This window comes from Neofelis nebulosa, chromosome 10, assembly GCF_028018385.1.
Source record: "Neofelis nebulosa isolate mNeoNeb1 chromosome 10, mNeoNeb1.pri, whole genome shotgun sequence".
Taxonomy (NCBI): Eukaryota; Metazoa; Chordata; class Mammalia; order Carnivora; family Felidae; genus Neofelis; species Neofelis nebulosa.
The window spans coordinates 74,487,861-74,504,163 of NC_080791.1; the positions used below are offsets into that span (position 1 = coordinate 74,487,861).

Here is a 16,303-nt window from a genome sequence, read left to right on the forward strand (position 1 = left end):
CCCAAACAGGCCCCATGCAGTCAGCACAGAGCCCAACATGGGGCTTGATCCCATCCTAGAAACCAAACTGTGAAATCATGACCTCAGCTAAAATCAAGAGTCAGATGTTTAACCAACTGAGCCACCCAGGTGCCCCAACAACACATTTTTTTTTTAATTTACAACTACTGAACACTTTTTTCTCCATGCATAAGCATGCATATATCCATACACACAAACATTTATGCTTGTATATACACAGACTATTTCTGGAGTGAATCATGTAAAACTGGTAACAAACTTACAACTGAAATCCTAAATTTAGCCTCTTACTAACTGCATGTCCTAAGCCACAATCTCTCTGAGTCATCTATAAAATAAAGTAAGAATGGAGCACCGGGGTGGCTCAGTTTGTTAAGCGTCCGACTTTGACTCAGGTCATGGGTTCGAGCCTGACATTGGGCTCTGGGCTGACGGCTCAGAGCCTTGAGCCTGTTTCACATTCTGTGTCTCTCTCTCTCTCTCTGCCCCTCCCCCACTCATGCTCTGTCTCCGTCTCAAAAATAAAAATTAAAAAAAATTTTTAAATAAATAAATAAGAAAAGTAACTGTGTGAATATATGTAAAGTATCTAGCATATATTACTGATTCCTTAAAAAATGGCAACTATTATTATTAAGAGATAACAGATAAACATAATAGTAAACATGATAATATAATATACATAATAACCATGATCAAAATATAGGACAATGATCCAATTAGCTATATTTAATATAGGATAAAAGTAATCAAGAGAAAGGAAAAAGGAGTCCTTATATATACTGTTGATCAGAGTATTAATTGGTACAACTTTTTGGGGAACAATTTTAGCAATATAAATTTTAAAAACACGTATCTTTTGACCCAGTAATTCTACTTTATCCAACTAGTTAGGGAAGTACACTAAAATTTTTGCATTACAATGTTCCCTTCACTATTATTTGTAAGCACAAAAACCCCCACAAAAACAAACTAAATATCTCCCAACAGGAGATAGATACCCATCTGACAAAATATTATGAAGCTATTCAAAGAAATAGAGCTATTTAGATCTACATGTGCTGTTAATAAAGATCTTTGAAAGCATACTATTAATTCACCAATAATTTATTATTTTGTTTTTAATTTTTTTTTCAACGTTTTTTTTAAATTTATTTTTGGGACAGAGAGAGACAGAGCATGAACGGGGGAGGGGCAGAGAGAGAGGGAGACACAGAATCGGAAACAGGCTCCAGGCTCCGAGCCATCAGCCCAGAGCCTGACGCGGGGCTCGAACTCACGGACCGCGAGATCGTGACCTGGCTGAAGTCGGACGCTTAACCGACTGCGCCACCCAGGCGCCCCTCACCAATAATTTAAACACAGAATTGCCACGAGCCAGCAGTTCTACTTCTGGGTTATACCTAAAACAAGTGAAAACAGTTATTCAAACAAAAACTTGTACATAAACGTTCACTGCAGCACTATTCACAACAGCAAAAAGATGCAGCCCAAAGGTCCATCGACTGATAACAACAGACAAATAAAATGTGGTACATCCATACCATGGAGTATTATTATTCAGCCATATAAAGAATGATGTACTGATACATGCTACGATGTGGATGAATTTTGAAAACATTATGTTAAGTGAAAGAAACGAAATACAAAAGGCCACATATTGTATGATTCCATTTATATGAAATATTTAGAATAGGCAAATCCACATAGCAGACTGACGGCTGCCAGAGCCTGGGGACAGGGAAAATGGGGAGTGATTGCTTAATGTGTACACGGTTTCCTTTTGAGACGATGAAAATGTTCTAGAACTAGATAGTGGTAATGGCTGTGGAACACTATGAATGCCCTAAATGTCACTATTGATAAATTTTACGTTATATGTATTTCAGCACAAAATAAAAATAAAGGAATGAAAATATTAAAACAAGTGCAGAACAGTTTCCCATCTGACTCCTGAAGCAACGACTCTTAATAATTTCTCTGTATTTCTCCAGAGTTAGTCTACGCATACACAAGCATAACTGTTTGTGTATATATGCATATGTATTTGCATGCTCACCTGTATATATGTGTATTCCTCCTCCAAATGTTTTAATAGCTATTTTGAAAAAGTCCAAATGGAGCCAAAGCACAACTCTAGGATGGCCGGTTGCAGTCATCGATACCTGCCATGATGGAGCATTCCTCAAATTTCCAAACTATTGACTTTAATTTCCCAAAATTATTAATATACTTCTCTCCATATTATGGAATGTATTTATGAGATGTTAGTTAACATTATATTTAAAATTCTTCATGTAATAGTGATTAAATTCAGTGTTATCAGGAATATATAACCGAATTAACAAGGGGAACATGAAAGTTGTCCCCAAGATGGTGTGGGCTCATTTGACATTCCCTACTTGGTGGCAAACACCACACACTATACATCTCCTCCGAGGATTCTATCCTTTCAATTATGTGAAACAATTGTAATTGATGGTTAATGAGACACACAGGAAGAAACAATTGTGAGGTCCTAAAAGGCCTCACAACCTCTCGGGTCCATGTATTAAAGTCTCCTGAAGTGATTTGGAAGAGTTAAGAGGTCCCTTAAGAACTTTAGTACTTGGAAATGACAGAGAATTTCCAGCTCCCCAAGGGATCCTCTATATGAAGCCTACAAAAGGATCAGTAATGCAAATACTGCACTCTTTCCAGAGAAGGAAAATGAACTCGTTGTACCCTATACAGAGATCCAGAGGCTTACTCCAACTAATACACCCAATTTTTATAACCTGTAGGTATAATTTCAACTTTTCTCACCCACTGTTGTTCTTAAGTACATTCAGGCTTGTGACACAATCTTGAGTTTTGTTTTTTTTTTTTAAATATTGTCAAGGAAAGCCAAACAATTATAACATATTACAACTTGACTTTGGCTATATCCTGGTCTACCAAATTTTTTGATCACGCATCTCTAGTAAAAAAATATTTTTGGGGCACCTGGGTGGCTCAGTTGGTCGAGGGTCCGACTTCAGCTCGTGAGTTCGAGCCCCATGTCGGGCTCTGTGCTGACAGCTCAGAGCCTGGAGCCTGTTTCGGATTCTGTGTCTCCCTCTCTCTCTGTCCTAACCCACTCGCATTCTGTCTCTGTCTCTCTCAAAAATAAATAAACATTAAAAAAAAATTTTTTTTTAAGCCCACATCCCCAAATATGGTATTTACCTACATATATGTCTGCACAAATACATCATGTATGTTATAAAATAAATTTTTAAATAAAAAAGATGAGCTAAAACACTTTCCTAACATTTAAAAATTTATTTATTAATGATACAAAATCCTTTTGTTCTTATTAAAACTTATTTTAACAATATATTTTTAGTGAAAGTGATGTGAATTTTTTTAAAATCTTGGTTTAACACTTTGCCATATGCCAAGCGGTAGGTATTATTCTCACTCTACAGATGATAAAACTGAACTTTGAGAGGTTATATAACCTGACAAATGTCAGAACTATAATGTGGCAGAGCTAGGATGCAAACTCCTATCTGTCTAACTCTAAATCCAGTGCTCTTAACCAATATATTATGAGAATGGAAGCAATCAAAGAAAACAAATTATACTGTAGTATAAGACAAAGACAGAATAAATCCTTCTGACCAATCAGAATGCTATTTGCTCATCTGAATTCTTTTTAATTTAATCAATTACAATCTCTGTATGAATTAGGGTAAGTCATTTCATTTATGTGAATAGTTTTCCAATATGTAAAATGAGGAGCTTCGACTAGATGAACCTTAATGTGCTTTTTAAAATTTCTTTTTAATGTTTATTTTTTTTTGACAGAGAGAGACAGAACAAGAGCAGGGGAGGGGCAGAGAGAGAGGGAGACAACAGAATCCGAAGCAGGCTCCAGGCTCTGAGCTGTCAGCACAGAGCCCGATGTGGGGCTCGAACTCACGGACCACAAGATCATGACCTGAGCCGAAGTCGAACCCTCAACCGACTGAGCCACCCAGGCGCCCCTTAATGTGCTTTTTAGCATTAAAATTCTAAGACTCAAGGCACAGAGGAAGATTGGGGGTAGTGAAAAATACTATAATGGTAAATACATGTCATTATAGATTTGTCCGTATCCACAGAAAGCACAACACCAAGAGTGAACCTTTATGTAAACTACAGATTTGGGATGATAATGATGTATCAAGGTAGGCTTATCAATTGTGCCATTCTGGTGGGGGACATTGATAACAGGGGAGCCTTCCCATGTGTGGGGGTAAGGGATATACAGGAAACTTTTTGTTCAATGTTGCTGTGAACTTAAAACTGTTCTAAAAATATATATATACTAAAACAATTCTAGGACTCAAATACGAGAGCAAATGAGGCAAAGATCTATTAAGCAGAATAACCAGACCTTTGCTGATCTCCACATTAGGCAGGTTAAAGATGTCAAGGTCCATCACTCCTCCTTTCGTCTCTTCTGAGAGGTCCAAGAGGACCAGTCTGTCTGCAATGCCCTGTACAGTACAATAACAAAAAGAACATACAGCATTACACAAACACAGCCAGTTACTCAATTTCAGTTCATTTAGAAGTGAAGCTAAAGGAGAATGCATGGGCCTAAAATGCTCTCTCATGAAGGAAAAATAACACGACAGCAATAAAAGGGACTTGTAAGCAAGAAATTACTATGAACTTGAGTAATGTAATCCTTTAGGCTTGACTGAAAACTGGGATCTAGCAGGACTTAACTAAGAGGTCACAGACGGCAGGTTTCCTTTGATGGAACAATGCGTAATAAAGATGACTTGGTGCACTCAATATATTTGCTGTCATTCTTGAGTTTATGTTTTCATTTTGATGTCACAATTTCCATTCTGAAAGTACTTAAGAGTGATTTTTGGGTCTATTTTAGCGCCTCATTTCTAGCATAAAAGTCAATACTAATGCCAAGTTTCTCTTTAAAAAAAAAAAAGGATAATAGACATATATCTAAAATAAAATCCTATTATCATGTAGAACTCTCCTCAGAAATCTTGTGGAAAACAGTCCAGGAGCACCTGGGTGGCTCAGTCAGTTGAGCATCCAATTTCAGCTCAGGTCATGATCTTGTGGTTCGTGAATTGAAGCCTCACATCGGGGTTGCTGCTGTCAGCTCAGAGCCCACTTCGGATCCTCTGTCCCTCTCTCTCTGTGCCTCCCACACTTGCGCCTTCCCAAAAATAATATTAAAAAAAAAAAAAAAAGAAAGAAGGAAAAGGAAAACACTACATATGCTTGTCAATGGCTCCCTGGGTACCATGTAAATGATGGCATAGAAACTCCTCAGAATCAGGTTACCTTTGTGAAAGGTCTTTTTCTCACGTGGTAAGCGGTTTGAGGATCTTTCCTATATTAGAGTGCAGAAGCAAGAGTACCCAGGGATCCAGCAGACTATCAAGCAGAAAGGACAAAAGAAAAGCAACAGTACTCATTAGCTCTGTCACACTGGGCAAGTCACTGAACTTGGCCTTACTTCATGGGGTTATGAAGATTAATTTTGTGACACAGAGCTGGCAGAGAGCAGTCCTTTCTAAACTGTACCTACTAATTTCATTATTGTCAGCCACACTCATAAGATGAATGTAAAAAAAAAAAAAAAGAAAAGAAAGAAACAAAACTATGAGTTACCATCTTCATTTATGAGACATGCAAAGATCCAAAAGTTAAGCATCAAAAGTGTGGGGAAAACAGGCATCCTCACACACTGTGGGTATGAGAATAAACGGGTATAATTGATATGGAGGATAATTTGACAAGTTCTATCAAAATTTAAAAACATAGTAATTCATTTAATCCATCTATCTCATTTATAGAAATTATCCAACAAGTTTATTAGTACATGTGTAAAAGGATACATTATGTATAAGGTTTTCTTTTTTTTTTTTTTTAATGTTTATTTATTTTTGAGAGAGAGAGAGAGAGAGAGAGAGAGCAAGCAGAAGAGGGGCAGAGAGAGAAGGAGACACAGAATCTGAGCAGGCTCCAGGCTCTGAGCTGTCAGCCAGAGCCTGACACGGGGCCCAAACCCATGAATGGTGAGATCATGACCCAAGCTGAAGCTGGACGCATAAACGACTGAGCCACCCGGGCACCCCACGTATAAGGTTTTCAAAAGACAAGACACAACTTAAATGTCCATCAGTAACAACAACAGCAATAATGGTATTGTTATATTATTATAGCATTATTATGGCATTATTGCAATAATGGTAAACAACAGCAGTATAACATAATGGTTTAGAGAAGAACTTCCCAAGCCTTAAGGGATCAGCATTCAGTAGATCAGTGCAGCACATGGACATGGGGGGGGGGGGGGTCGTTAAATGCAGATTTACTTCCATAGGTCTGGGGTGGGGCCTGAGATAATGTAATTCTAAGAAGATCTCAGATGTTGCCAATGCTGCGGGTCTGAAAGTCACATGCTGACAGTAAAGATTTAGAATACATGCTCTATAAATAAGACTGCTTCACTTCAAATCCTGCCCCCATTTATTAACAGTGTGACTTTGGGCAAGCTGCGTAATCTCCCTCTGCCTTCATTTGTAAATTGGCAGTAACCATAACATCAAACCCACAAGGCTGTTGTAAAAATAAGTCAAGTGTTTAGCTGAGTGCCTGGCACTTAATAAGCATTCAGTAAATGCTAGTTACCGCTGCTACCACCACAACCGACACTATTATGACTACTATTGCATCATAATATTTTATATATTGTACCTTGTATCCAAATATTAATGTTTATAAAGAAAAATGGGAAAAGACTTCCATTTAGACAGCTTACAGACAAAGGAATACTGATAGTGAGATTCTTCTAACAGCTGAAGGAACATGACTTTAAGGGACCTTCTTGTACTTACCAAAACCAAACAAAATTGATAAAACTCAGTACTGCTAGGAATGTCAAAAATCAGGTTGATGTGCACACTGTTATCAGCAGCATAAATTAGTTCTGCCTTTCTGAAGCGCAATCTAGCAATATGTAGTTAAGTCCCACAAAGACCATTCGTGCCCTGACTCACTAGTACTGTTTTTGAGACTATGTGTACCTAAAAGAAAATTCAGAGGAGAAAATAAGCAACTTGTAAGGCAATGTTTATGGAAGCATTCTGTTTAGTAACAAAAGAACTGAAAACAATTCAAATTCCAATTCCAATTAAGAGGGAATAGTGTATTCACATGGAGGGTGGAGATGAAACGAAGTCAAAAGTTAGCATATGTTATTCTGTGCAGCCAGCTTTTAAAATTTTCTAGCTCCCTGGATACACTTTAATTACTTGCTAAAGTAGAACCTATCTCCAAGACATGTGAGTCTGAAATAAGAAGGGAAGAATTTAGATGGCAAACAATCAAATTTTAATAGAAAAGAAAAAATGAAACTCCAGCTACCAAATAAACAGAGAGGGACAGCTATTCTGTGGGCTACATCTTGAAATGACAGACACGCTGTTACCATGCTACTGGGACCCTGGAGCGTCTTCTGAACCTCTCTGGAAGGGAATGTAAGCCTTTCTGCAAATAATTTATATACCAAAGATCTAGTAAAAAGGAGTGATGGAAAAATAAACAAATTGCAAACTAGTGTAAAATATCCACTCAGAAACTACGATCCTAAGAGAAAGTGGAGTTATTACACCAGAAAAGGCAATCTTCAAGAAAAAAATGTTAATTTTAGAAAAAGCTAAAATTAAGTATTATATGAAATAAGAGTTTAATTAAAGCGGCATGACTCAGAAAACACAAAGGAATTTGTGACTAAGTGGGATAAATGTCACGTTGAGGTTTCCCTTGGATAGGATGATGAGCCAATTGTTCAAGTCACTTTTTTAAAGCCTATTCTGTGACTAAGTACTAATTAAGAAGCAATATCCCTGATGAGAGCTTTCAGCTTTTTTTTTTTTTTTTTGCCAACTTACTAAATATATTTGAAGGCAAAGTGAGGTTTTCCCACATGACAAGATGAAGCCATTATTTCTTATATGTTAAACACACACTGCTTAAAAGTGTAGCAATATGATAGATGGATTTATAACCACTGTGCTTACGTACCTTTGCTGAGATTGCTAATGTGCAGGCAATTCCCAGTTCTCCACCTCCAACCACAGTAACTTTATTGACTGTTTTATGCTCATGATTTGCCCAGTGCTTTGAATTTATGTCTGAGACACCTAGAAATAAAAGTGGATTATTATGAGAATTTTAAAATAGTATCAAAAATCTTTTTTAGCATCTAAAAAAATATACACCAACCTTCAATAACTTGGACAGAAAACATGGTGCTAGTCTTTAAGAAGCACTCAAAAATACTTGAACAAATGAAATGCAAGACAGGAATCTCATTAAATGTTATATTAAATAGAGGCTACCTCCTTAAAAAGAAAAAACCTTTCCAAACATTTAAAAAAAATATTATATAAGACTAAAAAATAGGATTTCCATAATTCTGAAAAACATTCTGATCCTTACTGCTCTGGTCTACAATGCAAAAATGTTTAACGCCTTACTGACGTTTACAAGCATGGATTTTGCTTTTTGTTCAATGAGAAACACTGAGAATCATAGATTTTCTGGTCCGATATATTGAATGAGGCAAAAAGCCACATAAAAATATAATGAAAAAGTCTGGGATCATTAATATATATCAAATGATTTGGAACAAAACACAAATTATTTTATCTGTCAGTATAAGGGTAATTCTTTTACATTTTAAGAAACCGTATTCATTGGAACTATATGGTAACACACCGATAAATGTGTAGAAATTTTTGATTCAACACAGATATACATAGCTACATGAATATATTTACTTATAGAAATCTAGTAGCAGCGGGCGCCTGGATGGCTCAGTGGGTTTAGAGTCAGATTCTTGATTTTGGCTCAGGTCATGTTGTCATGGTTCATGGGATCGAACCCCATGTCAGGCTTTGGGCTGACAGCATGGAGCCTGCTTGAGATTCTCTCTCTCTCTCTCTCTCTCTCTCTCTCTCTCTCTCTCTCTCTGCCCCTCCCTTGCTCGTGCTTTCTCTCTCTCTCGAAATAAATATAAAAAAAAATTTTTTTTAACGTTTATTTATTTTTAAGAGAGAGACAGAGCGTGAGTGGGGGAGGGACAGAGAGAGAAGGAAGACACAGAATCCAAAGCAGGCTCCAGGCTCTGAGCTGTCAGCACAGAGCCTGACGTGGGGCTCGAACCCACCAACCGCGAGATCACCACCTGAGCCGAAGTCAGACGTTCAACCGACTGAGCCACCCAGATGCTCCCAAATAAGTATTTTTTTTTTTTTAAAGAAAAAGAAAGCAAGTGGCAGAGAGTAAAGGATATTAGAAATTGTAAACTCATAACTCTCTGGTTAACAAAAATACAAACCTTCAGTGATTTTTGCAATATAGGCTAGCAAGTCTACCTGCCGTGCCTCATCAGACGATGGTAGAGAATACAGGGGAAGTTCCTCTTGAAACTTGGCAATCATTTCTTTAATTAGTCCAACAATGACAGACTTAGGCTGCAGAATACACACAAAGGGAAAAGTGATGCAAAGATTTTGCTCAAGAACACTACCTTATTAACCTATGTATTGTTAAAGAGTTAACCCAAAGAAAGTGTTACATTATGCTCTTATTTTTTGAAAATTATCATACAAATTAGATGATACTTTTAACTGAAAAGTTACTTAATTCTTTTACCTGAAAACTAGAGAAATGCTAATCCGGCTCTCCAAAAGATGGGAAAATAGCATGACTATGCTTACTAGCAGAGTACCTATATTCAGGAACAGTCTTTTTTTATTTTATTTTTTTATTTTATTTTTCAACGTTTTTTATTTATTTAGGAACAGTCTTTTTTTAAACTTTTTATTTTGAAATTATTGCGGACTTATAGAAAAGTCACAAAAATAGTAGAAAGAATTTTCATATACTCTTCACCCAGGTCACCCAAATGTTAACATTTTAACACATATATTTTCTCAGTCTGTGTCCCTCTACATATTTTTCTGAACAAACTGACAATAAATTGTAGATCTGATACCTTTTCACCCCTAAATACTTTAGTGTATATTTCCTAAAAGAAAAAACAAAACAGACATTCTCCTATGTAAGCATTATCAAATCAGAAAAGTGACACTGATAAAACATTATCTAATCCAGTACTGTTTCTTTTAATTTATTAAGCAACCTTAGTGAAATTCACTTAACCTCTCTGAGCTTCAGGGTTATCAGCAATATAATATGAATAATAAATCCCAAGTGGCTATCATGAGAAACAAATGCATGCAAATATATGCTGTGAGTAAAATATTTATTAGTATTGAAAATATTTAGCAGTTTGCTTATTTTGAAAAGGATTTAATTTCCCAAAGTCTGAGAGATTCATTACTTACATATTAAGAGGATGAAGCTATTAGGATCAAAAGCTCAAACACCTTTAAAGACCAAGCAGATAACATAATGTGGGAAGTTGGCAAGTTTAAGAACATTTGGGGAGATGGTTATTGAGACAAACTGGAGTGTACATACAGGCATTCAAATTCGTATTAAGAGCAAAACAAACCCACTTTTCTGTTCAACAAAACTCTGTAAGTCTAACACAGCACGCTGAATTTCTTGGGGAAAACATCTGCAATCTTTGGCCTAGACAGCCTCTAGATTCCTTCCAGCTCCAAAATTCTATGTAATTCTATCACATAATTCCAACTACGTGAGGAACTTAAAGTTGCTGCAGTACTTTTAAATAGGGCAATTTAAGACTAGTTTTAGCTTAAAAAAAAAAAAAGACTAGTTTTAGCTTATAATAAAGAGGCTCAGAATAGTAAAGTGAAATCAATAGTGTCTGAACTCAAATCAAATACAACCTCAACTAGGTTAATAGGGCTATCTCTAAGTATTTATTAAACAACAAAACTATGAAAAGAGATGCCAATGAAAACCAGAAAAAGGGAACTGGAAAGATGAATTCCCACAACAGGGAACAGATGTCAAAATATCGTTTGAGGATAGCTGGGGGGAGGGGGGGGCGGAAAGAAGGGTAAAAATGGCTGAAGGCGATAAACAATTAAAAAAAGAAGGAACCTAGGGGCGCCTGGGTGGCTCAGTTGGTTGTGCATCTGACTCTGGCTCAGGTCATGATCTCACGGTCCGTTAGTTCGAGCCCTGCATTGGGCTCTGTGCTGATGGCCTGGAGCCCGGAACCTGCTTCAGATTCTGTGTCTGCCTCTCTCTCTGCCCCTCTGCCACTCACACTCTGACTCTCGCTCTCTCAAAAATAAACAAACATTAAAAAAAAATTTTTTTAAAAAGGAACATAAGTGATCAATATATGAAAAATACTTTAATTTCTCAAATAATCAAACAACTAAACATTAAGATATCATTTTTGTCCCTCCAATGGATAAATTTTTATTATGCCCTATTCATCACATTAAACTGGCAATCCTATTAAATAAAATCACGACATAATGCAAATGATGTACAAATTCATAAAGTAAAAGGTCAATGTTCCTGCACCTAAACTCCACTACCAACCACTTGGTGTTCATCCCTTCTTGTATTTTTTTCTTCTTTTTAAAGGTTTTACATATATGAAAAATAGAGAAAACTGTAAAAACAAAGTAAAACGTGTCCATAATTGCATGCTTTTTCACAGGATGTATATAAAACAAAAAGTGATAATCCTAACACCATCCTTTACTCTAATCTCGCTTGACTCAACATATTCCTGATCTCCTTCAGGGATCTCTGGTCCTCCTGCCCTACAATTTTCTAGGTATATATAAATATATTATAAATTATCCTTTCATAAAGATCTTAATTACTTATAAAAATGAGAACATATTGTACATCCTTGTAAGTAAATATATAGAGATAAGCAAAGATTTGTTTTGCTTTAATGATAATACCTTCTGGTTAGGGCAAGAGTGCTGGAAAACTGGCATTCTACACTGATTTCAAGTGATGGTAGAAATACATTTTGTCTACCTTCTGGAGGCCAAGTTGGCAATATGTAAGAATAGCCTTCAAAATATTTCTAAGCTTTGATTCAGTAATTGCATTCCTAGAGATTTATCATTAGGAAATTATTAAATATTTATAATGTATACACATTTATGCTTATATGTATTTATATTTGAGGATGCTTATCATTAAATTTCTAACAACAGAGCAATCTGTAAATATATTAATGCCAATATCCTTATGCTAGATCATCAGGCAACCAATTAAAGACCATGTATTTTGAACAGATTGTTTAATATGAGACATGCTCAATATAATAATGGTAGATGAAAAATACAGAAAACAAAATTACATAATGTGAGAAATTTAAAGCAAATAAACTAGTTACATATATCATTACAAAATTACATAATGTGAGAACTTTAAAGCAAATAAACTAATTACATATATCATTGTGAATGCATTTTTAAAACTTAATGCTCAGTTAAAACAAAACATGTAATAAAAGATTATATACAGTATGATTCAATTTACATAAAAGTCAAAAACAGGCAAAACAAAAAATACATTCTTTTTTTATTTAAGTTTTTATTTAGTTATTTTGAGAGAGCAAAAGAGAGAGAGGGCACATAGGGAGAAGCAGAGAGAGAGGGAGAGAGAGAGAATCCCAAGCAGGCTCTGCACTTGTCAGCACAGAGCCAAATGAGGAGCTTGAACTCACAAACTGTGAGATCATGACCTGAGCCAAAGTCGGATACTTAACCAACTGACTCCCCCAGGCCCTCCCAAAACTATAAACAAATACATATATTACATAAAAATCTCTAATAAGGAGGGACTAGGAAATAATGCCCAATATCTTGCTAGTAGCTTTTCATGTGCTTTATAAGCAGTAAACAACTATAAAAAGAGAGAGAGCAAATAATAGTTGGCTCCAGACCTGGAGAGAGTGCTTCATGCAGGCTGCTGTCTGTCACTGGGGTTCTGGAACCTAGGTGACTCTAGGGAGCTCAATTACTTTCAAAGACCATATGAGGAGTGTCATTAAAAGAAAATTCACTTATTTGTACCATGAGAAAAATAATTTGTACCACCAGAGAAATAAAAACTTTTACAAGAAAATCCAAATTGATCTTACATGGCTCCAGTTTTGAAGATAGGGCAAGTATATTCTGCCTTGAGCATCCACATGTTTTCCAACTGAGACACCCATATTTGCAGTTGGCTTTAAGAAGCAAATGGGGGGAGCAAAAGGGTGGGAATCCAAGATCCACAAACGAATTGGTATGTTATATGTATTACCTATTTGAGACAAAATAAACACATCTTCGAATAATGATGAAGCATATTCATTATATTTATGGTATGGCTAGGTGGCATCTTAAGACCTGTAGTCTAGTCAAGTGCATATATAAAGAATTTACATAAATCGAGGCCTACTTCTCCATTTTCATGTTCCCATTAAAGTACCAGCATAACATCTGAAGAAATTTAATTACGACAATGGCCAGCTCATCCAATTCAATTCAATAATATTTACAGGACCTATTGTACCAGGAGTCTGGGATACAGTATCTTCTCTATGTAACCTCTTTGCCCCACCCAAGCAGAGCTATTGTACCTTTCTTGAAAGGTAGTGGACACTTTTATTTTTATACTTATTCTGCATTGAAGTTACTTGCCTACAGATCTGTGTCTCCTTTTACACAGTAAACTTCCAGAGGGTTAGGTATTATTCATTTCTATTTTCCCCACACCAGGTATAGGGCCCAACATACTGATTGCTCAATAAAGGTTTCCTATATGCATAAGAATAGGTGAATGGATAAACACATGAAAAATTAATGAATTAACAAAGACGAATTGGATACATTTGATACTGACCCGCAAATTACTCACTAACCGTCATCAAGCTAGGTTAGATCATAGAACTTAGAGCTGAAAAGAACCTTAAGCATCACCTTGCCCAGTGTACTGAGAGACAGGAACTTGAGTGCATGATCTTCCAACCACACACGTGTAATGACTACTGAGAGCCAAAACCTCTGACGGCTCTGGTTGCCAGGAAGCCCAGATCTACGACCTAATAAAAGTGTAAAAACTAAACTTAAACTAGAAATCCGATCAACTCCATTAGCTCTATCTATTGTATCTCCTGATGGTCAATTCCTGCACTCACAGTCTTACTGCAGGTCTTTCACTATACTTACAAACATGGCTGCTCGGGACCAAGAATGCCTACCTTTAAATCCTAGTTTCACCCACGACTACTAGCTCTATGATTTTAGGCCAGTTATTTAACCTGTCTGTGCCTCAATTCCTTCCTCTATAAAATGGAACTAGTAATAATAGCTCCTACCCCATAGGGTTGTTGCAAGGATGAAATTAGTTGAGGTATGTAAGATGCTTAGAACAGTACATCATATGGTAAGTACCATGAAGGGTTGGCAATTTTTGCAATTTACTTCAAACCCATGTTGAAGGTTTAACTATAGGGCAGGTATAAATAAAAAAAGTATTGTTTTCTACTGAAATCTTTTTCTTACTAAGAAAATCATCCTTCCACTGACAGCTACTTTTCTCATCTTGTTTCTTCCTCTAAGGATACAACAATACTCAACCCTGTGTGCACATTAGAAACACTTAAGAAACTTGGAAACATACCAACACCTATGCCACTCTCCCAGTTTCTGATCCAATGGGATGGGGTATGGACAACAGTTTTTAAAAGCTTCCCATGTAATGCTAATGTGCAACTAAGATTGCAAATCAGTATTATAGAAATGCCCTAATACTTGCGGGTCTATTATTTTATATCAGCAGTACTGAGAACAACACTCCTCTTCTATTTTTGTCTAAGTATTAAAAAATTTTTCTTAATTGAGATATAACTGACATATAACATAACAGTTTCACCGTACAACATAATGATTTGATATTTGTACATATTGCAAGATGATCACTACAATAAGTCTAGTTAACATCTGTCACCATAGTGTCTAAGTATTTACTATTTGGCTACCGGCATAGCTACTGATCCATAGATAATTCTGATTATAAAGTCATGTGATTGTAGCACCCCAAAGTGACTGACAGGTACTGAGACACCATCAAATTTCTCCAAAAGCAGTTATTCTGTCTAATGTTACATACTCTCTAGAGAGTGTTTTTCAAATAGTGGTCGCAATAAATGGGTCACAAAATTAATTTAGTGGGCTGCAAGCAATATTTTCAAATGGAATTGAAAAGAAAATAGAATACATGACAGGCATTATGGTGTTTCTTTTTTTCTAATTTACTTCTGAGAGAGAGAGAAAGAGAGATAGGGAGAGGGAGAATCCCAAGCAGGCTCCACATGGTCAGTGCAGAGCCCAATGTGTGGCTCAAACCCGCACACTGTGAGATCATGACCTGAGCTGAAATCAAGAGTCAGATGCTTAAACGACTGAGCCACCCAGGCACCCCTGGCAGTTTCATATATTAATGTACATATGTACATTACATGTACATATAATGCACATGTACTCACATGTACACATATGAGTGTGTGCACATGCATGTATGCTAGCTATGTATATAAAAGTACAGTATTTCTTATTGTGGGTCACAGTCAAGACATTTGAAAGCCACTGTTCTAGGCCATGCAAATTTTCTTGTTACATAATATAGCTGGAGTAGTGAGCCAAATCTCCATGGTGTCGCTTTCTGTGTTAAGTACCACACATTAAAGAAAAGGAAAGAAATGTCTATTGATGGTATCTTCCTAGTTGATCAAGGATCTGCTGCCCCCATCAATGCTCTTCCCCAGCAGCATTCATGCATTTTACTAGCCCATGCCTGGCAAAGCAACTGGTGAGCCTGATTCCCATGTCCAATTGGTAAGATTTCACTACTGGTGTTCTGCTCTCTTCTTCCTTTCTTCTTTCCCATTCTTTTCTGTTAGCCACTGCCCTGCCTCATTCCCTGCCCAGTTAGCTTTCAGGAATTCATTACCAAAGAGTCAGAAATCCTGGTAGAGTCTTCAGATCTGAAGTAATTATATCATAAAAATATAATTTAAGTTAGCTGTAAATAAAATTCAGATGGGTATCACTTATTAAGATGATACACATCTCTCAAGTACAGTGGATGAATAAAAAGTGTCATCATAACCTTCACACAATCTTGGAGAGATAATAAGAAATGATTCAGAAAATGTCTGCAGATACACATAAGGAAATATCAATGGAAGATTCATCTGGGGAATAGGACTGGGTAGGAGGTTAGTTATAAGCTTAACCTCATCCCTTCTCAATTTTTAAGTTTT

At 36.4% G+C, this 16,303-nt stretch overlaps 1 protein-coding gene across 7 annotated transcripts in view; it reads right to left on the reverse strand.

Moving 5' to 3' along the window:
* UEVLD (UEV and lactate/malate dehyrogenase domains) overlaps positions 1–16,303 on the reverse strand; it is a 55,584-nt gene that overhangs the window by 22,876 nt on the left and 16,405 nt on the right. For all 7 annotated transcript variants that reach the window (XR_009249818.1, XM_058688427.1, XM_058688422.1 and 4 more), the window contains exons 4-7: positions 13,136–13,299; positions 9,416–9,551; positions 8,098–8,216; positions 4,424–4,526 (exon numbers count right to left, since the gene is read on the reverse strand). Coding sequence is in view for 6 of the 7 variants with exons in the window: in XM_058688427.1 (XP_058544410.1) it covers positions 4,424–4,526; positions 8,098–8,216; positions 9,416–9,551; positions 13,136–13,299 (522 nt within the window). In the remaining variant the exon portion in view is untranslated. The remainder of the gene's footprint in view (positions 1–4,423; positions 4,527–8,097; positions 8,217–9,415; positions 9,552–13,135; positions 13,300–16,303) is intronic.